Source organism: Vicugna pacos, chromosome 20 (genome assembly GCF_048564905.1).
Source record: "Vicugna pacos chromosome 20, VicPac4, whole genome shotgun sequence".
In the NCBI taxonomy this organism is placed as follows: Eukaryota; Metazoa; Chordata; class Mammalia; order Artiodactyla; family Camelidae; genus Vicugna; species Vicugna pacos.
This window is the reverse complement of record NC_133006.1, coordinates 34,023,911-34,046,282: the sequence shown is the minus strand read 5'-3', so window position 1 is coordinate 34,046,282 and position 22,372 is coordinate 34,023,911. Positions and strand designations below refer to the sequence as shown.

The 22,372-nt window shown below is 47.0% G+C and overlaps 1 protein-coding gene across 5 annotated transcripts in view; it reads left to right on the top strand.

Annotated features, from left to right (window-relative positions):
* Positions 1–22,372, top strand: part of JARID2 (jumonji and AT-rich interaction domain containing 2) — a 228,546-nt gene that overhangs the window by 158,208 nt on the left and 47,966 nt on the right. For all 5 annotated transcript variants that reach the window (XM_072945636.1, XM_072945634.1, XM_072945635.1 and 2 more), the window contains one exon: positions 11,170–11,339. In XM_072945636.1, coding sequence (XP_072801737.1) covers positions 11,170–11,339 — 170 coding nt within the window. The remainder of the gene's footprint in view (positions 1–11,169; positions 11,340–22,372) is intronic.

Genomic DNA, 22,372 nt, shown 5'->3' with positions numbered 1-22,372 from the left:
AATGCACCTTGGGGTTCTGCTTTCTCTCCAGAGGTGGCTTGTCTGGTGGTGCTGGTGCAGCATAGCCAAGAAAGGACCATGTGGCAAGTCCCCTTGACCGAGTGTCACAGCCCTCAGTTGAAGGGGCTGCTTCTGCTTTTGGCTGGGAAGTGGAATGGGAGGGACTGGGACCGCGGGGAAATGACACTCCCACTGATGGGAAGCATCACAAAAATGGATTATGCCTGGTATGGGAGGACCCATTGAAGCTAGATTTGCGTTGGGGTTTAAAAAAAATAAGATTTTGGGAAGTTGGTCACTTTTTAAACTCGTAGCTCATAAATTTATGTAATAATAATAATAATAGTTTTTATTATTGGAGGTTTCCATCTGTTGAATATTCCCTCTCCTCCCATTTTCACATTTTATTAGGATCATGTAGAACTTTTGGATTCTCTCCCACTTCTTTCCCTCTTGTCTTTTCGTTCTCTGTCCTTCCCTTCGGTACCACCGTATGGAGAAGATGAGTAGAGCCGGGCAGTACTGAGGCTTTGTGACAGCTTCCAGGACAGATCTGTGGCTGTGGCCTTCCTTGGAGGGTATAAGCTGCGCTGACAAGGCTGACCTGTGGCTTCTTGGTTTCCTGTTTATAGACAGGAGTAGTGGGCGGGAGCAGGAGGGATTAATGAGGGACTTAATTGAACAGGAAGTCTTTCGGTCCTTCAGAGTTGCTGAAGTGATGCCTGCAGCTTGGGTGTTTATCCTGAGCCCTGCCTGAGAGGTTGGACTTTCCTCTGCTCATTCCCTGGAACTAACTGGGGATCAGAACTTCGTCAGGGCATTTGAATGTTCAAGAGAAGGGGGATAACTAGTCGTTGACAGCTCTGGGTGAATTCGGGGGGGGGGCTTGTTTGGATTTCTCTTTACTCCCAGTCTCACCCCTGGGGGTTTCTGCTACTGGCCTTAATCAAATCCTTTGAAAGTCCTTTGAGCTATTTTTATAGCATCACAGCAAATACAAACGTAGTATCTCTGGAAAGGTGTGGTAAGTCACGCGTCTCATTAGCAGCAGGGGTCTTTTTGTTGTTGGTTAAATGGCTGTAAGATATTGGACGACAGCACCCCTTGTGAGTCGGGGCTGACTCTCCCCTCATGGAGAGATGCTCATTTTGTGTCAGGTATTTTCACCAGACCCCTGTGAGGGTTCGTTTGAGCCATACACAGCTATGGTGGTCATGTGTGTCCTGCAGAGGTTCGGCAAGTCTCTGCTTGTCATCTGCTGCCGCTCACAGACAGGGCCCCTTTCCACTCAGTGCTTGTCCCTGACATCAGGTCGGGGGCCTGTGGGTTCATATCCTGAAGACATGAGGGGGGCTTTTTTTTTATCCTGGGGAGGGGCATCTTAGATCCCAGGAGGATACTAAGAATGTAAATGAGAGTATCGTGCCTGGGTTGGAAGGGGTGAGTTGGCCCCCATTACCCTGGCTGGTCTGGTTTAAGAGGCCACTTGGTTTGGTTTGATTCCGTGATGCCATGTGGGAAGATGTTTCCGCTCCCTGCCTGACAAATGGTTACCTTGTGCAGCCCTGAACATTGGTAGAAATTCAGCGTTGCTCGAGGGTATCCTAGGCAGTGTTCAAAGGGAAGGTGATTTCTGTGCCACGGCTCCCTTTTGCCTGCTTATGAATTGGTACCATTTCCTTGGTTTTTATTTACATTTCTGTGCCAGGGTTGTGTCTGCTGGATCCGTCAGGGCAGCCTCTGAGCCTGACCCGAGTCACGGAGCCTGGGATGCTGTGTCAGCTCCTGTTTTCCTTTGAGAGACGGTGCCTTTACTCCAGGATCTCAAAGCAAAAACAGTAACAAGGAGAATAATTGCTCTTCGTATATTTGTTAGTGATTAGCAGATTCTTGCATTAGGATCATGTTTTCTCACCTTTAGGCAGTTGTCATGAATACCTAGACCTCTTGTAAGCATTCAGGAAGAGACAATGTGTGGATTGTTGTGCACCCTTTTCTTACAGAACAGAGCCCCAGTGTGAGTACTCTGGACTCTGGTATGAAGAAAGTGTATTAGAACCATGGTGGGTTGCTGTAGTTTTGCCTTTTCTTACTTTCCTGGGTGATAAAATTCACTTTGGCAGGGTTGTGGTGAGGAATGTATTTGAGAAGACAGTCCAGTGGATTTTAGCCCTGCGTACGTTTCCAGTATATAAAATGTTGGATTGTGATTTGCTTTATATTTTCCGTACAAGCAAGGAACTTGAATTGTGAGTTGTTGGGTGAAAGGGTAGTGCTAACATCGTTCACCTACTACTTTCCGTAAGCAGTGGTTGGATTTTTAGCTGGTGCCAGGTTTTAGCACAGGTCCTAAGAATTGGTTAATGCCCAGGCTTGTCATAAACCCGTGAAAGTCAGAATTATTTATTCCCTTTCCTCTTGAGGGGTGATCCCAGAGCTGGTGTCCCAAGACTCTCTACTGCCATCTATTGGTGCTTGTTGGTTACTTCATGGGATTTCCAGTGGGCGGGGAAATTGTCCAGAATCCCTTTTCTATTTGCTATCCTTTAAATAAAGCAGGTCCCTGTTAGCAGCCTTACTGTCCAAGAGATAGAGGATGTGAGAAGCTAAACGAAGTGTATTCCGAATCTTTCACGGACTAGTTGGTGCTCTGAGCGCTGCCTTTATGCTGTGGTCTGTCACATGATGATGGACTTCAGAATCTGCCTGCCCGCCTGCCCGCCCGCCCCCACTGTGCCCCCATCTCCATGGAGAACGTTTCTAGTGTGAAGTTTCTCCGGGACTGAGTTTTCAGTTACACTGCTAGGGTTCTGCTGGATTTTTTATTTTAAATGAATGCTCTGTGTAGCATTGCAGGGTGAATTTCTTTGTGTGTTTTTCTTTTCTCTTTCAGAGAACAATGTAAAACATGATCCCTGCCTCACAGAGTCACACGCCCCCCCTTCCCAGCCATCATCTTTTTGCCAGGATTCGAGGAGTTTTCTGGCAGTTTGCAACCGAATATTGAGTAACCTAAAATAGAGAAGCTGCTGGGGTTTTTGTTCAAATAGTATTTTAAAAACAAAGTTGGCAACCCCACCTCATGAGAGATTCAAAAGGCAGATCAACACTTCCACAGCCTCTTTGAGGCTTCTACAGCAGAGTGTACTTTAGATCATTTGTTCACACCTTGTAACTACAAGAATGTATTAGGAATTTCTTTGGCCGGATCCTGACTACATTAAGATTTTTAACTTCCATGTGTTGTTGTTCTGACTTGTCTTACCCTTTTCTTATTTTTGAGATAAGACACAGTTTTTGCTCAAGACTATCCTGAGCCCAAAAGTCCTTTGCAGCTCCTCGACCCTGGTTTGGAGAGGGTTGTGCTGCATGGTGGGGGAGGGGGCGGCCAACCCGGCGGCTTTCCATTGGTGGTAAACTGTAACACGTGTGACACTGGGGACTGACAGGGCAAAAGGGCTTTGTTGCTGCTTTAATTGTTGATTAATGATGATCCCTCTCAAGTTTGACATGGTTGCTTTCTAGAACACAAAAGAAGTCAGTGTCAGCTATTTCCTTGATCATGACAGCGTCAGGATTTCCAGGCAGCCTTGGTTCTTTGACATTTCAGGATGCTGCGTCAGACTTTAAAAAAAAAAAAACCATCCTTGTACCATTGTATTAATGAAATCAAAGTGATTTCACAGTTTGTGGGGACTCTCACCACCGGCCTGAGGTGTGTGTGCCCAAGTGATGCTTTCCTTGGGAAGGTGCTGCAGATAGTGTGTAGACATTTAGTGCTTCTGAGAGTCTCCTTCCTCTCCCCTCGACCCTTTCCCCCTGAATTAAAGACAAGGAGAAGGCTCGCCTGTCTCTGTGATGCCTGCTTTCCGTGGGAGCTCAGTGTCTGGGAGCAGTTGGAACACCCTCTGAGGTGGTGGTGACGTCGGGTTCGTGGTGCCTGCCTCCTCCTGGCCTTGGAGTTTGGTGGGCAGAGCTCGTGAATGTCTTCAGCCTTCCCTCCTAAGGATGTCTCGGGCTCTGAAGGAACTTCATCTGTTTTCCTGTGGTGAATTGACTCCTAACTGGAAGGGTTAGGTCTCAAGGAAGCAGAGTGTAGATAGGATTGTTGTTAGTATTTAAGAGGAACTGAGGAACAACTTTTGGAACTGTGTTAAAACATTTGTATTTAAAATTTTTTTTCCTACCCCTACCTTCTAAAGTGGAAGGCGGTATACCTATCTCAGAATCTAAAAGCTGTCATGTTTGCTGATCAGTCTGACAACGTGTAGTGAGGAAGTAGGCACGAGGAATCTTCAACACAGGCATTTTGGAGATGCAGGTTTTTATTTCCCACCTGGCAAAGCAAAAGATGAGTACGTGTCATCAAGAATAATGAAATCATAGATGCAAGAGGAGCTGTTACGGGAGTTACTGTATTCAGGTTTCATAGAGGAGGTCAGAGAAGATGGGGGCTAGAAGGAGCCTTAGTTTTTTCCTTTTCATAGGCCTCCCATCCCCTTCCCCCTCAAAAAAAAAAAAAAAAAACCAAACCCAAAAAAAACGAGGACACAGAGGCCCACTTGCCCAAGAGCCCAAGTTAGTTGAACCAAAACAGCCAGGTCCTTGCCCTCGAACCACTCTGACCAAGCAGGGCTTTACAAGGATTCGTCTCGAGCAGATTCAACCAAAAATAACTCCTCTAGGTAAATCGGGTTAATAGCAGACTTTTACTCTAAATAGCTGCCTGTGTAATTTAATTAAGACAAGTGCTGCAAATATTTAACATCCTGTGGTTTTCAGCATAAACAAATGATTTCATCTGTTTATATGTAAAGCAACGAATGAGGCCTCTGAACCAGTAAGGTTCAGAGATCTCCAGAAATACCGTAAAGCGGGCATTCCAGGTCACAAACCTCTTCTCATGGAGCCGGCGACCTCCCTTTTCCGTCGCCTGGCGAAGTCCTTGCGCTGGGATGAGGCAAACACGGGTTGTAACCGTGGAGCAGGGAGGACGGGAGCACCGAGGGTCCAGGCTGCAGCCAGTGCTGCTTGCTACAGAGGTTGCTGTGCGTTGGGCTCTGCTAGCCTCCGGGTTCACTTGAGGGTGTGTTTATTTTCTCTGTACTATACAGGATGTTTACAGCCATCTTGTGTGGTTTACCCACAACTGCACTTGCATTTGAATTTGGTGGGCAGCTTGCCCTGGGCCCAGGATATCCCCTGCCCGACCCCCCACAACCTCCAAGACACACACACTCACACCCACACTCATGCACGCACGCCCTTGTTTCTTTGACTAGCTGCCAGGTTTGTGGTGTGTGTCTGGGATAGAATAGAGTGGGTAATTATTTTGGGGATGGAAACAGGAATCTTTTTTTTTTTTTTTTGAATAGGCCTTTCAGCAAGTTGGCAAAGCTTCAGGGCCAGCTCCCACACCGGTACAAAGAGCACGGCTATGCTGGTCATTCTGCATTTGCCAGACACAACACATCTTCTTTTTCGAATGAACACCCCTCTCCCCTCCATCCATTGCTTTTTGTTTAGAATTGGGATGTAATCTAAGTAATTGGATTTACCAGCCTATGTCTTGAATATTTGAAAATTGAGTTAATAAAGTGGCGTTTAGGCATACACGTCCCTCCTCAAGGACCAGCTGGGCACTGCTTTAAACCGTCTGGTCCCCCTTGCCCCTGTTTTGTCCAACCGAATTGTGAGCCTACCCCTTGTCCTCCTTGGGTTTGTAAACTATCAGACATCCTGGTCAGAAATGGAATTTAATTAACCTAGAAATTGCTGTTGTGCCATATTTAAGGCTGCCCTAGAGATTGAGCGCGCAGATAGCAGTAAGCTGGTTAACTCTGTGCTGTAGATAACCCCAGAGGAAACCTGGAGACACAGTGCCACCCCCTCGCGAGGCCGGTGGTGGCAGACTGCCCGGGAGGCTTCTTAATGCAGGATTTGGGGAGGGCGGGCAGGGACACAGGGAGGTGTTACGGAACAAAAAAGATACTTGTCACAGGGCTTTGTCAGCTACCAGTGCGTTGTCTTGCAATTCATTTGTTAACTTTGAAAACAATGCTAGTGTTTATTTTGGTCTGCTGCTTTATTCCGATCAAGGTGCTATATGTATATTTTTTAACCTGAATATGAAAAATATTTGAAGATTTATCTGGGCAAAATTTTAAGTGATCAAGGAAATTCTTCTTTTGGCTATTGGCCCTGATGCCAACTAACCCCACATCAGAGAAGGCTTCTTCTGTGTTTCTTGGGGCATGGACGACAAAAGAGGAAGAAGATGGACCCTCTCCCTCCAGCTCATGCAGCTGAGCAAGAGGTGCCAACGGTCTCTGATGTATGGGGGTCGGGTGTGGCAGGACCCTCCATCTGGCTGCAGCAGATCGTGGCCCATGGGCAGTTGTGCTGTGTGGGGGCAAAGGTGTGCCTTGGGGTGGGGGTGGCACCTTGTAACACACTTTGGCTTTTGTAAGACGATGCTCTTGATGCCAGGTGGCTCCCTAAATCCTTAATAAGTGATGACGGTGGCAATGGTGGAAATTGTGACCATGTGGGCAGATTCTTAGTGGATTCTTACGAAACTGATTCTTACTGAAACTAAGTTCCAGTTGACATTTGGGCAGCCATCTACTGGGATGGCCAGTCACCTTACCGGGGCAGAGCCGCAGGCCTCTCCTGTTGCCCTTGAGTGGTTCCAGATCCATCCAGGTGTCTCCCTGCCACCTCCAGATTGCCATTCCGTCTGCCCCTCTGCTCAAAAAAAATGTGTAATTCCTAAAGGATGACTGGTGAATTATATCATAAATGGGACAGCAGCAGAGTGTCCCTGCCGTTCCGTGCCAGCATCTGTGGGGGGCTTGCCTGGTCGCATGGCAGCACGTGGTTGCAGAAATAGGCTGGAAGGAGGAGACTGTAGGGGAGCCCACTCTGCAGCTCACCGAAGGGCAGAGGAACAGAACTGGGGTTGAGCGGTTATCGTGGGGGACGTGCTGTGGGAGGATGGTTCAGTCTTTCTGAGGAGGGGATTTTCAAACAGACGTGGAAAATTTTGACTCCATATAAAGCAGCAGACTGAAATGCTCCCCTTGCTGGATTCTGGGGAGAAGCCAGCCATGGCAAGATGAAGGGGAGGGGTGTTCCGGCTGGAGGAGGCAGTCTGAAGTCAGCAGGGTTCCCCTGGGAACCTTTGCCTCTATCCTAAGAGCATTTATTTCTACGTAGAGTGACACTGGGGGAATCAGCAGTTTAAATTGCAACCCCCGCTACCCCTCTTTAGGGTATTTTGCTTTAACAGGATTCACACCAGCAGGGCTGAGCTTTGTCATAACTGACTTGACGTGGGAGCTTCAGAGAAGGCGCGCCCCAGATGGCCTTACCCACAACTAGGGGTTCAGAGAGCAAGCTGTGTGTTCTCTCAGTGCCGTCTGAGGCTTTTAGTCCTGTAATTCACATATGCACGTTTACGGCCCGGAAGGTGATGAACAGAATGATTTGATCTGAAACCACTTCTGGTCCCTCTATCTTACTGCCCAACCCAGCCTTAGATTTCAATACACTGCCAATAAAATGTTACCCTCAGTGTATTTATTCATGTATAAGTGTCTTTACACGTTTCTTCCTCAGTTGGTTTAAGTTTCTTGGGCTTGCTAGAGAGTTTGGTTTAATTGGTTTAATTGACCTCCCGAGCACGAAGGAGTCTTCTGTAAGGGAAATTCCTTCCTTGATCAATTAATGAAATACTGACACAGAAGTGAGTCACGCTCCGCTAGATACCCTGTGGTTTGTGTGAGGGACAGATAACCTCTGTATTTCCTGCATGCCGGCTTGTCTGTATATTTCCGACGGGCAGGAAGGGCCCGCCTGACTTAGATTGAGGCTGAAAGCCTATGGAGGCCCCAGATTCTTGCTTTTTTCTCCCCGGACCCCCAGGAACCCCAAACTCTCTCCACCCGCACCCTCAGGATGGCTCAACCTCCTTAGTTCAAACTAAATTTCCATTTTAAAGCGTTTTTGCTCTAGTAATGGAATGGAGGGTGTTCCTGGCCAAAACGTCAGTCACCTGGTGGAGGGGTGCTTACCTGCTGCCCCACTCCCTGCTGGAGCCCGGCCTCTGAGTGCCGGCCCTCTCCTCTGCACCTTAGCCTGCTTCCTCCCCCAGCATCTCCAGGTGCAGGTAATCTGGTTCTTCAACATCTGGACCTCCCTGCCCCCTTTTCTGGACTGATGATTTTAAATTCCTGGAATGAGACATTCTAGGATGACTCACCTATCCTGCCAGCATACCGGCACAGCTAAGAGCTTCCTCCAGGACTTGGCCTCCGAGTTGTGTCATTCAGATTCCTTCAGATTCCTTTGTCGTGTGGGGCCAGCCAAGCAAAGTCACACCTTTGTAATCCCCCAGGACTCTGCCCGATGAAAAGGCAAACCGCAGACCTGCCCTTTCTGCGAAGTATGGATTCTTCGGGCCTCTTTAAAAAGATATTGGTTTGTCTTGTTCTTTAGTTCCTGCTTTCATCTGAGTCTCACAAATGCTTAATCACTTGGGAGCTCGGCATGTTCCTTTGAGGGGTAATTTATTTTACTGCCGCTTTTTAATCTGTTGTGGCCTTATTTTTCATAGCCTCCCTGAGAAAGTCATCAGGCAGAAAAGCGTCTTTTATTTGAGCAGCGGTCAGAGCATTTATCTCTGCGGTTCTAAAATTGTAGCACGTTGTGCCGGGTCTGCTCCGGGGTCTGCACGCCACCTCTGTTGGCGGGTTTGTTTTTCATTCAGGCTGTGTGCGGCTTCTCGTAATGTGTGGCATTCGTCATTTGCCAGCTTTTGGGAAAGCAGTAAGCACTGAGCATCCTGTTCACACGCAGGAAGCATTAGGTCCCTGTAGTAGTAGCTCATGAGTTGTGTCCATTTACATGAAGATGTACACATCATAAAATTGCAGTTAGGTTTTCCAACTGAAAAGGGGTTTTCTGACAGGTTTTCTAACAGGGCGAGAAGGTTGGTGGAGAAGAGCATCTCTGTTGGACGAGGAGGGTAGGCCTCCTGCGGCCAGCCCACCCTGAGGGTGGCAGTGCCTGGCGAGGGTGTGGCTTGTGGGACCGAGGTTGAGTTTTATATCTGTTAAATCTAATAAATTCGAGCTTGTAGTTTATATCTTTCATTTTCCCTTTACAGTAGCTACTCTTTTCTTACAAAAATACCCATTTGCAATATGCAGAAAATCTAAGGTGGTGAGAAAGAACCAAATACAAAAGAGATTTTCCTCTCAGTTTGAGAAGCACTGCCCTCAGGTCTCTCAGTCAGCCACCCCTGTCCCGTCTGATCCTCCTGGAAGGCCACTCCTGCGCTTGGTGGCTTGTCCAGCACATACTTCTGCTCACTCACTGTCTTCTAGACAGTGGTTGAGGGGGAGGACAAAAAAAAGCTCTCCGTTCTGCATAACACAGGAACGGGGTATCGTTTTGTTCCCTTACCATTACAATGTTTGGAATTTCTCTTAAAGTCGTTTAGCTTTCCACCAGTACCTTGTTCTGCGGCTGTTTCCCTTTGGTTATTCCTGGGTGCTTTTGATTCGCTGTGATGTTAAGGATGGAGAGTTGTTGCCCAGTCAGTAAGCGGCAGTCATGCTGTCTCTCCTTTGACCACGTGTCAGTTCATATCGGGAACGTGACCTGTGCAGAGGTGTTTTTGGTGGGTCCTAGGGGAGGAGGAGTAGAGTCTGGGTGGGACACAGGGGAGGTTAAACTTAAAGGTACTAATTTTTACAAAGGACAAAACCAGTGTGTGTGTGGGGGAGTGTTTTGTTGAATATTGGATTGTTAACTTACGCTGTTAGAGCATTTTGAAGATACTATGCGTGTGCTGTTTCATACAATCCCAGCAGTAGCTACGGGAAGACGTGCTTGTGCTTTACGAGCATAGACGCGTGTGATACTCCGAACAGCCCTGACTTGGGTTGGCGGGGTGTGGGGGCATTGTCAGTCCCACGCAGTGATTGATTCCGATTTGGAGTCTGAACCAGAGCTATTCAAAGCCCTGTGCTATAGGGCTGCTTTTGGGGTCTTTATCCCCCCTTGCTCTCATACACAATTTCTTGAGCATCTTTATGAATAGGGCCAAGAGAGATGGTTTAAAGTAGGACACACATTGGTCTGCACCCTCAGGTGCTTACTTGCCACGAGGCTCTGAGATCTTGAAAACTGAAGGAAGAGCTAATAGGAGGCAATTTATGATAAAGGTCACATCAGTTACACAGAGGGTAAAAATACTCAGTAGAGAAAGGAAAACTAACTATTGGCCACGGCGTTAGGAAAGAAGTAAATAAACCTTTGCAAGGTTCATTAGGATTCAAATTAATAGAATGTCTGACACGTAAAATTCTGTAAATGAACGAGGTCTGGTTAAGGAGATCTAAGTTGTGATTTGCAGATGCCAAGTGGATAAATCAGGGGTTCGGTCTCTGTAGGATGGTGATGAGGGGAATAGGCCTGAAAGGTAGGTTAAGGCCAGTTTATTGAATCCCTGACTCTAAGGAGCTTTTGTATAGGCGAGGGTAACACGTAATTTGGTGGTGAAGGAGGGGTTTTGAATAGACTAGAGAAATAGATTTTTTTTCTGCAGTACATGCTTTAAAAATTAATGTAGTCTTTTATGTGGCTGAATTGGAGTCAGATGAGTTTAGAGATGGGGAGACTACTTCCCCTGGGGTGTAAGACAAGGTCAGTGACAGGCCCAGGTGGGCCAGGTGCAAGGACACAGTGTGAAGGCAGCTGGGCTTGTGTTTGCGACAGTATCTTGTTAGAGCAGAATGCCATGTAAATGTGGCTAAACGTCCAAAAGCCATTAGCCCCGTGTCACCCAGCGCCACGTGCTGTCATTGAAATACCCAGGCATGCACGTGGTTTGTGCACAAGCATGCCCTTGTACGCACACATACACACAATCTCAGGGTGCATATTACCGGTGTGTAAAACATAGCCCTTTAGGCAAATTTATTGCCCTTTAAAGCAGGCTCATGGTTTATGAGAGTGTGAGAGATACAGAACCTTAATTAGAAAGAGTTTGCTTGAAATAGGGTCTCTTTTCCCTTTTGTGTCATGATTTTATTGCTGCACGTAGATCTATATCCTCCGATCTCTGGTTAATTTATTTTTAATTTTCTTTTGCCCTTACAGGCCCAGGCTGCAAGCACAAAGGAAGTTTGCTCAATCCCAGCCGAACAGTCCCAGCACAACTCCAGTAAAGATAGTGGAGCCATTGCTACCCCCTCCAGCTACTCAAATTTCTGACCTCTCTAAAAGGAAGCCTAAGACAGAAGATTTTCTTACCTTTCTCTGCCTTCGAGGTAAGACTGTGTTGCCAGTTTGGACGGAGCAGCTGAAAGAAAAGGGTACAGGTCCTACCCAGGAGTCAGTGCTGGCTTTGGTCTCTGCTCTGCTCATGTTTGAATTCCCCCTCCTGGTTTGAGGGAGGGCGAGTTTAAGGTGAGAAATCTCACCAAGAGGGTGCTTCAGCCTTCATATGTATTTCTCCTTCTATTTTTCTTTGACTCTTAAATCACCTTTCTTGGCTTCTCAACCCACAATGTCACAATTTGTAGTTTCTGAATAATCGACTTCTCCCTGGCGTCTTTTTAGGACCTCCACCTCCACCTCCACCATCACACACAGGCTTTGGTGGGGGATTGTGGATGGGTGTGATGCACCCTTCCCTTGCTTTCCTGGTGTTTCCTGAGGTCTGGAAGTAAGCCGCGCTGACTGAGTGTCCTCACCCCTCCCGGGGCCGAGCCGCTTTAGGGAAGGCAGTAGCCGCGCTTTCTGAGTGCAGTTAGCAGTGCAGACGCTGCTCTGTGCACACGGGCAGGACCCGTGAACAGGGAGTGTGAGGGATGGGTTTGGGTTTACACGGCCTCATTTGGGGAAAGTACCTACTCTGGGAAGTTAGTGAGGGAAAAACTCAAAAGATGATGAGAGAGATTGAGAGACTCTTCAGTTTTGGTCAAGAGTATCACGCAAGTGAGTCTTGATTCTCCTCACTGTGCCCTGTTGGGTGCACGATTTCAATCTTGTCGCTCACATTGGTCACTCGAATAAGGTAGGTCTGTCAGGCGTCTCCACTTAGCCTCTTCGGCCTTTATAATTTATTAAGTATTTCATGGGGAGGCGCTTTGAAACGCGTATTTCACTTCTCGTCAACCTAAGTGTACTGATTTTTTGGTATCTGTGTGGACTCATTTCCTGTTTTGTTCGAAGGGTGGTAAACTGCTACTGTTATTCATTTTGATGTTAGATTGTCCCAGATCTCGGCAGTGAGCCCCTTCAAGCTGGCTTCCTTTGCCTTCTGACACGTCCCTGTCACCCTTCCAGCCTGGCTCCCTGGCACAGCAGAATGCCCCAGGCTCATGTTGGGCACTCCTTCCCTCAGCCCTGGAACCAGCCATTTGTCCAAGGAGCCCTGTTTATTTTAAGGAACAACTGCTCTTAGAAGCTGAAGTCTGGGCATGAGCTGTGCTCATAACGAGTGCAGTGGAAATGTAGTGTGTGTGTGGGTGTATAAGTGCAAGAAATGTGTACACACGTGCTCGTTTAGTGTGTGTATCTGTGTCTCTAGGTCTGTTAAGATCCATGAATGAGCACCAAGGCCCCCAGTTTTAGTTTAGCACCAAAAAGTTCTTTCTGGTTATCTTTCTTTCTTTTTTTTTTTTCCCGTATTAAACCCCGAGAAGTCTGGCTCCCATTATCCATAATGTATTTGTGTGTATGATCCATCTTTCCCAGTGTGCCCCACCTCCCATCTCTGCTGGCCCCCTGCCCCCAGCCCTTCTGATCTCACTTGGCTCCGACCCCCTGAGCAGGCTGCCCCACGTGTGACCACCTCTTCACCTGGACTTGGCTCTCACACCTGACACGCTCCTGCCTCCCTCCCCTGCTTGCACTCTCACCAGTTTGTGTCAGGATTGAATTGTTAGGGGAGGGAGAATGAAGGGCGGAGGTTTATGTTCGACATTGCAGGCTGTTGGTAGTGCTCCAGGATGCTTAAGATGTGAAGGAGGAGAATGTTTGTGTTTCAGGGTGGCTCCCTCGACCCTCACTAAAGGGAGATGGGGGTAGCTGGGCCTCCTACCAGCAGTGCCCTTGAGTTTGACACAGCACCTTGCCTGCCGAGAGGTCCTGGTGATCCTGGGTGTTGAGGGTGAAGATGGAGAGGACGGTATGAAAAGCCAACAGGAAGGAATCAGGTGCTGGATTGGCTGTGAGGGGTGAAAGGAAGAGGAAAGGTGAGAATGACCAGCAGGCCTGAGGCTGGTAGGGTGTGGGGTGGTATCACCAGAAATGGAGAGTGAAGGGGACCAGGTGCTCAGAAGGAGGAATTTGAGTCAAAGGGATCTTTGAAGGGTCTTCAGTGTCACCAGCAGCAGGATGCTTCAGGTAAGTAGGTGAAGCTCTGCGTTGGTGGGACTCCGCCTTTGGTTCTTTTTAGTTCCACTGGAGCCAGGATAGACCTGGGAACCGTGCCTTAACCCTTTACTTCTCTTGAGGAAGATTCACGCATCCTGATTTGTTACGGTGTCAGAACACTGCTCTGCTGATTATAGAATTTAGTTATGAAAGTTTTTCATATGAAGTAGGTATGATTTGTTTTTAGAGATGAATTTGTGTTTGTGCCATGTGTGTCTGTATATGCATTATTTCATATTTTCCATAGTTTTGAGTGATTTGGAGAGGACCTTACTTGGAGAGACATGCTTATTGCTCAAGTAAATGGCATCTGGGGAAACATTTCCAGGTACCCAGCTTCAACACTTCCAGACTCCTTAAAAGACATGAGAGTCTTGTCTTTTCATAGACACAGTTTTCTTCTTTCAGTTGTCAGAAGGAACAAAGGTTTCAATAAGTGAAACCTAAAAGATGTTTAAAACAGTTTTGAAAAAATGCTCTGAGGCTTGGAAATTTATTGCTACGTCTGTGAGCCAGGCAATATAATAGGTTTTTTTGTTACTTGTTTTTAGCTGACATGCAATAAGGGTTTGACAGAGTATTGTACTCTCTTAGTCTTTCTCCTGTACTGAGGTATTTAAAGTGTGGAGGCACCTTTTTTAAAAAATAAAAAACCACGGCTTTGTGAGGTCAGGCGTGTTTACCTGATCTGGCTTTTCTAAAAGCCCCAAATGATAGGTGATTCATTAAGTACTTTGTGATCCTGGAAATGTGGTGGGTTTGGTGGCATTAGATGGCATTTTTCAATACGCAATTCCTTGAGCTAATTAAAACTCAATTTGAATTGTACTAGGGTGAGATGATCTCTGTTGAAGTGGTTCTTTACTAATTTTCTTTCAATTTCAAATGGAGAAAAATAAGGTGTCAGACTTTTTTTTAAGTCCTAGATGTATTTCATGTTCCTAAAGGGAAGATCAGCAGAAAAAATGGAGAAACAGGCCAAACAAATAAATAAATAAAAATACGCGGCATTGCCCCAGTCTCCCCCCGTCCCCCCCCAATCTCCCAGAGACAGCCACTGTTGACGTCCTGTTTGGTCAGTGTTACTAAGCCTTCTCTGTGCCTGTACAATAAGAGTCACCCCCTTCCCCTCAGTGGAACTGCATTACATTTTCGTAATCTGGCTTTCCCATGGCTCCATGGTGTGGATGTCTCATAATTTATCTGATTCTTTGTTCACAGTTAGGTGTATTTCTTGCTTGTAGATATCAGATGCTAATGACACCTATCCTCACCTAAGTCTTTGCCTCCTCTGGAATCTTTACAGGCAAAGTTGGCAGTTGGGAATCTGGTTAACTTTCTATCTCAGCGTTCTGATTCTGATACTTCTCTTTTGGTGCGGGTTCCAAGCGAAACAGAGCTTGTCCGAGCCCCATATTTGATGTTCAGCCTCAGGAGCACAGTCACTGTGTTGGGGTAAAGAAGGCGGTCTTACTAATAAACTCGGGAGTGATAGGAAACAAAGTCTGGCTCCTGAAATCATGAAGAAATCAAAGATCTGAACACGATGTTTGTTGCCAAAGATTACAGACAATTCTTTTCTCCAGTCCCCAATTATTGCCTCTAATAGCCTCAGCGTTAATTTGGAATATGGAAGAGGATAAATCTTGGGGCTGAGCAAAAGAGGGAAAGTGGGGTTCTTTGAGCCTCGGTCTTCATCGTCCATCAGCGACACCCAGTGAGCCTGAGATCCAGCCTTCTCCCCACGACTCCATTAAGCATCTTCATCGAAAAGCTGACCTATTAATAGTCCTGGGATTACTGTGTGCATGTAAACACGGCAGGCAGCCTTCGTTCAGGGTTAAGAAGCTTTAGAGATTTTTTAAAAATCTGTTTGCAAGCACTCAGAGACCTTTCAGTGAAGTTTGGCAAAGCTCTCTCCTGTCAGGACCTAAAATCTCTAAAGGAGAGGAAGTTGGTAGTGCCGGCTGCCTGGAGTTCTTGCCTGCAGTGTGTTTACGTTTAAATGGCTGCTTTGAATGGGGTTCACATGTCTCCTGCCAGAGGCTTAACTAGTATCTTTCTCAGGTACATGGACCCGTACCCTTGGGGAAGGGGGGGAAGGGTGCCCCATGCAGCGCGCAGCGTCTCGAACCGTTGCTGCGTTTTCTGTCACTAGTCTCTTTATTCTTAATGAGTTCTGTCTTCCTCTCTTTGTTCTGTGACTATAAGCAGATTAAAAAGCTACACAGTAGAACAGCAGCGGGTTAAGTGATTCTCTTGTTTATATTTTTCTCTTTAAGGGGCGCTGTGAACAAGGGGGCTCCCCAAAGAGCAAACCCTGAAGATACACACCTACACATGGTTGCTCCTTCTGAGCGTGGATGTCACAGTCTGGTGTCACAGTTCAGCCAGAAGAGAGCTAAGGGGTGGTGGTGGGTGGGTTTCTAGGAAAGACCCACACTGTCAGCAGAGCTGAAGCAGTCCTTTCTGTTTGGGGGAACTGCATGCCTTTTGTTTCCCGGGTCTTAGAGAATCTTCAGTGCTCTGCTGTCGTTCAGTTGCTAATTAATTCAGCAAGCCTTCATTGAACCCCTTTTATATGCTAGACACCTAGAAGCAGGAAAGCAGTGTGGTGGGTGCAGTAGGCTCCTGGCAGTGCCAGGGGAGAGGGTACCTGTGTGGAGCAGGAAGGAGTGAGCTCCCTGCCCAGGGCTGTGTCTGGGTGACTGCGGGAAGGAAGTAACCTGTGAGCTGGCTTGGTAGGCAGGGAAGGTTCTGCAGAAGCCCCGACCAAAGCGTGGGCTGGTGTTGGGTTGGTTGCCTGGAGTGCCCCTCGTGAAAGCAGGAAACTTAGATGTGGGCCCTGGGCGGGGTATTAGGGCATCCCCGAGGTTTAATGTGCCCTGGTTGAGTAAGATGATCCTGGCGGCATCGGAAAATGGGTTGAGGCTATAGGGAGCCTATCGAGAGGGTTTTATTTTAGGAACTCAGGCAGGAGCTGAATGAAGCCTGGTCGATCTTGGGTAGAGGACTTAAGCTGCTCTCAGCCCAAGTGTCCTCATTTGTAAAATCGGTGTGTGGTGTCTTCCGCACACAGTTGCTGTGAGGTTGAAGTCATGGGTGTGAAGCAGGCCGGATGGTGCCTGTGGTAGGTGCCTCCAGTACACTTATTATTTCCTAGTGAATTTAGGCAGACCGACAGGGGATAGGAGAGGTGTTCTGTTTGAAATTTAGGAGGAACAGTCTAAGAGACCAGCTGAGTAGAACGCAGATACTAGAAGAGACAGCACACCCATGGAATTTTCTCTAGAGGCAGTTGCCGGCTTTATTGGCCAGGAGCACATATTTTGATATAGTACTGGCTTTGGGTATCGAGGAGGATAAATTCTAAGTAGGGCAAATGCAAAAGCCTGGGGTGATTTAGAGGTCACAGAATGAAAGGGGATTAACCTGCTAAAAAGCAATTAAGTAATCCTCCAATTGCAAGGAACACTATGGCGCTAATAATGAACTTCCTTGAGCAAAATGAGAATGTGGTACATTGCACCATCTCTTTGGGGAGGAAAGCCCCCTGTCACAGTGGTACACAACTTTTTTTTGATGGATCCTTCTAAGAGGCGTTGTTTGCATCTTAATTTTTGAGAGAGGTAGCAGGGAAGGTGTGATCCGACGTGGTATTCTCACCACCTAGAGGGTATCGGTGGCCACCCTCACTTTTCTCCAAATCAGGCCGGCCGTATGTTCCTCATCTGCTTGGTCTTCCAGTAGAGTCTGTGTTAACTTGGCTGAGTTATGCTGAGCAAGCAGTTTATTTGCCAGGATAGTTTATCAGGCTAGTTATGAGGAAACATGAAACCCTGGAATCCGTAAGTGCCGAGGAGGGGAGGGATGGATCCCCTCTAATTGCTCTGTGACCTTGATCAGTGGTTCAGAGTCTGAGACACTTTGCTCAGGGCTGGCCCCGCTCCAGGCCAGCTGGCCCTTGACCACACATCGCCCTCCCTGAAGATGAAGCGGGCCCCCTCGGCCTGCCAGTGACTGCCGGCGCGGATTCAGTATCCTTCTCACTCTAGTCTCTGGCCTTCCCCTTAGTTTCTGGAGAGTCCCTTAGTCTTTCTTGAAATCCATTTAGAGGTTGGTGGGGGGAAAAAACACTTGAAGTAGGGATAGTCCTGTTTGGTTTGCTGAGCGCTTTGCTGGCAGCAGTCAGCATTCAGGTATTCGATATCCATGTCCCAAAGGCATGGCCCTTCCCCTGTGTTTATGGCCTCTCTCAGGGTTTGTGGACCCTTTCGTGGTGAAGTGAGCACAGACGTTGGTGTTCAGACAGCCTCCCTGTGACCTTGATGAAGCTGATTTCTGGCTTGTTTCCAGCTCTGCTTCTGTGGGTAGAAGTTACGTAGGTTGAGCCCACGTGGCTGTTACGTGATGTGACGTGGGCAATCATTCATTGGTGGTGAAGAGATCCCGAGACCTGGTTGCGTTTGATTGGATGGTTGTTCTTGTATGTTTCAAACCACAGGAATAGACAGCACGGGGGAAAGACCCTATGGGGAGCATTTCAGCTGTTAATTAAAAGGTACTTGCTCCCTTTGCCGTCGGCTGGGTCAGCCCTCGAGCTGACATTGTTGGGAGGGAACGTAGCTCTCTTGCCAGGTCCCTCACTGCAGGGCTCTTGCAGACAGAACACGTGCCCTGACATGGGGTCAGCAGGCACACCTGGGAGCACATAACTGAAGAGGGGGCGCTGAGGTGACAGTCACGCCGTCACTTACTCCCTTGAAAAAGACTCTTAGGGGCTGCAGGTCTCCAACTCTCAGAAGGCATTGCTCTCCCGCCTGTTCCCAAGTTCCAGAAATTCTAACTTGAGTTCTTTGTGTTTCCATCCCGTCTCCCTGCCCACACCCCCCTTTCCTTGTCACCAATCCACTAACTTTCCCATTTAGGAAAGCAGATGGGAAACAAATCGCCTTTGCCCTTACTTGTGGGACATAACAGCCTGTCCTGAGTTGTTTTTTCCCTGAAGTCACGTATCAGCTGAAATGTGGGTGTTCACAGTGCTTTTGTCTGTGTTCCTCCCAGGCTTTGAGGTCATCATGGCTTTTATTTTTGAAGACATTAAGCTCATTGTACGGGCAAGTAAACTGAGTCTCCTGACAGGTGAGCACATGACTGCCGAGCTGACGCTTCGTCTTGGATTCTGGGGTTCCAGCTAGAGTCCTTTTCGCCAATTGGCATCCTTTTTGGGGGGTGCATGTATTTATTGTAAGGAGGAGCAGTCCTAGGATGGGCGGCATTGCACAGACTCCTCCTTACCCCGTACGGAATAGAGGCTCCTGTTTGTTTGGCCTTAGGCTGGAGGGCTCTTCCCCAAGCCCTGCTGCGTGTACCCCTGGCGGTGCCAGAAATGACGTTAGCCCAGTGTTTAAAAATTTTATTGTAATATTAATTACCTTTAGGACACGTGATATTAATTTTCTTCTGATATAATAGAGATCAGCCATTGAAATCATGATGTCAGTCACTTTAAAGCAAATAGCATGTGAATGTGGTGCATAATCTTAGATCATACAGAAGTGGACGAGGTTTGGGTAATCCTGTTGTAAGTTGTTCTTCCCTGGTCAGTTCTAAAGCCTGCCCCGAAAGAGAGGTTTTCATTTAGTGTGTGACAGTTGTCCCCCAGTCTTGGTGTTTACGCATTTGGGTGCGTGGGTGTGCAGGGTGAGTAGGGACATCTGGTCCGTCGGGGTGACTGGTGCCTGGATCAGTGTCTCGTACTTACGTAGTGGGATTAACGAACCAAGGCAGTTGCAACCACTTTCCTCTGTGACTTTCCATTTCCGTGGGATGGATTTCTCTAACTCAGAAAGTCAGTAAATAACTAACCCTCTGTACCCGTACCCAGTCACTACCAGAACACTTTGAAGTTTTGTTGTTTAATTTCGTATGATAGTAGGGGCTGATGCCTTTCCGTCTCTTTGTGTACACTAAAGACCAGTCATGCACACGCCAAATCAGGGGGACAGCCCGGAGTTTATTAGGTCAAGCTACAGCATTTGACTCCTCCGCTAAGTTGATGGAGCAGGGAATCCCTTTAGGGTCTTTCCAAAATAGAACCGAGCTATGTTTAGCTTGTTAAGATAAAGAACCGGTCAGGGGAGGGAAGATAATGAGAAAGAGGGCTTGTATGTGTACATGATTCATGGAGAAGAATCCAATTTTATAGAAACCACAGCCCAAATTAGAGAAAGCAAGCTTTTGGATTAAAATGATTTCTGTTGTGGTTGTAACATACCACAGTTTGATTTTTGTCCAGATGAAAACATTTGGTTTTCACTTCAGTAAATATTGTGGAGACATTGCCAGCTAATTCTGAAAAGTAATGAAATACGGCTTTGGCAAAGCGCAGATGCGTTCTGCACTCTCGATTCCACCGACTGATCCAAGTTCAGATTTTTTTTTCACGTTTGCTAATGCGCTTGAATAATCAGGAGAGAAAAATCTGCCTATAATTTTAATGGAAAACTGTATATACGAAGTACACGCGTAGAATTTATCTAGTATAACCCGTCCCTCCCCATACCCTGTGCAATTCTTAAACCTAATATAACATTAAAAACATTCACCTTTCATTGATTACTGCTTTGAAACTACACAGTTTGTAGGGGGGATGTGTGATATGATTCTGTGTGACAAGCCCGCTTCTCTTACTTGTTAATTAAGTCCCTCTCGTGGGGAGAGGCCCCCAGCCCCCACCCCCGGGTCGGGGCCTGGGAGCCCTTCCTGAGACCCCTTGTTTCCACCATCTCTGTAGTTTGCAGCAGAGCCCTGCCGCGGAAAGGGGAAGGTCTCTTTCTAGGAGGCTTTTCCGTGTTGTGTTTCCCGGCTGTTTCTCTCTTCCTGTTATTTTTGCCCTTGTGGCTCCATTCCCATTTTCCTGAATTCTGAGTCCCCAGTGAGCTTTTCACAAGTTTGCCTCTTCCCTGACTTTTGGAGGAAAGACGTTTCCCTAATACATTTTCTAAAAAGGAAGCTTCCTCTTATCATGCGTGAACCTATAAGTTGCAAATGACTTTTAATGAAAATCTGAAAAACACATGCTATCATCTGTTTCAAATACTAAATATTAATTTAACTTTCAATTGACGTGGCATCGATGTGATTATATAATGTACCCATTCAGCCGTTTTATACTGAGGAATGTGGGATAATTCTCACATTCCTCCAGTGATAAATAGCCCCCAACCACTGTGTCCTCTATGTGCTTTAAAATATCCTTTCCGTCATCTTCTTTTGAGTCTAGCAGATTCCTCCTCCTCTAAACTTATTTATAAATTAGATAAGCAAGCTTGTGTCTAGGCCAAGAAGAAAGAAATACTCTCTGGTGAGTGTCTTAACTAGTCTTGGTTTCTCAGGTGCTTTTGATTTCCTTTTATGTGTTTGACGTTGTTCCAGGTGTTAGCATACGGCAGGCAGTGTTCATCTATCAGCTTCATTATGAAATATGAGGTGATCTTACTGATCTTGTCTCAGCACAAGAAAGAAGCTGCTTTTGCGTCTGTTTTGCCAATGCTGTGGGGAATGTTGGCCTGGCCTCTCCATGGCTTTCCAGAAGGACATGCCAGTGGAGTTCTAGAGGGATTTCCAGTAACTACATGGCGACAAGAGTTTCCGAATATACAGTATTGGATTTAGTCTCTGCTACTTGCTGGAGTTTGTCTACATGGTCAGTGAGATGTCCAGGAATGCAGGTACCCAGTAAAGTCCCTGTTTCTTCTGGGGGAGAAGCTGATAGTTCAGGAGGTTACAGATTGGCGGTGGCTTCTTGAATGAAGAAGCCTAGAGAACGGTAAGGCCATCCCCAGGCTTGGGGAGAGTGCCATCGTGATGAGGGGCACCAGCCGGAGGGGAGAACTGGTAACAGGCCTAACTCTTGAGCCACAGGAATCTCTTGCTTCTGTTAGTAATTAACTAACCTCTCCACCCGAAGTTCATGATTACTGAGCATTCTTTACCTCCACTTAACCCTTCTCCCAGAAGTTTTCTCCCCTTTACTGTACGAGCCCCTCCATTCCCCATCTGGTTTGAGAATCTGCATTGATTGTTATTTTGTTGATACTTTAGGTCTGGACCATCACGCGAGTCACCTGATGAGAACCCAAGTCACCATTAGGGTGAGGGCAATCTGCTTCCAGCCCCCACATGTAGGAGACTTCATATCCTTTCCCACCTCTGACTGCAGAGCCAGTTCTTGAGAATGAGTCCCTCGGGAAACCCTACCCACCCCCCGTCCCTTCTTCACTGGTTTTGTTTCCTGTTTCTCATTTCCCTTATATTAGCTTCTGACTGTTTTTTAGAATATCTAACAGGCTACATCAGGTTGTTTGTATTTGCTGAGAAGCTATTCAAGCAAATGCATTAATAAGATGGACGGTTTTCTGCTTTCGTTGAAGATACTAGCCTGTATGCTTTCTTCAGTGTATTAATGAAACTTGGATTCTGAACTGAACTTCTAAACATTTCCTCTATTTAGTTCTTTGAAACATAAACTTAGTGTTCACCCCAGTCTCAGAATCTTGGATGTAAGGAATGGGATGCTTCTCGCATTGGGTTTGAGTTTCAAAAAATCCTCAACAGATCCTGTAGGTGGAACTTAATTCCTTGTTTGTTTCTCATGTGCTCCACTTGGGTTTTCCCTGATTCTCTTTGAGACATAGACTTACTTCCCACCCCCCCACCCCAAGTTACTCCCAAATGGCCTCAGTTGCAGAGTTCATTGCCTTTCTTCTAGGGGCTGGGAACAGGAAGGCTAGGGGGTGATGGCTTGCTTCCCAAAATTACATTCCTTCAATCCCGCTTCCCTCCGGCAGATGGCGGAGTTGGCTGCATGAGTCACCGCAGGGTCTGTGCAAACACCTGCTCCGGGCGGTGCTAACCC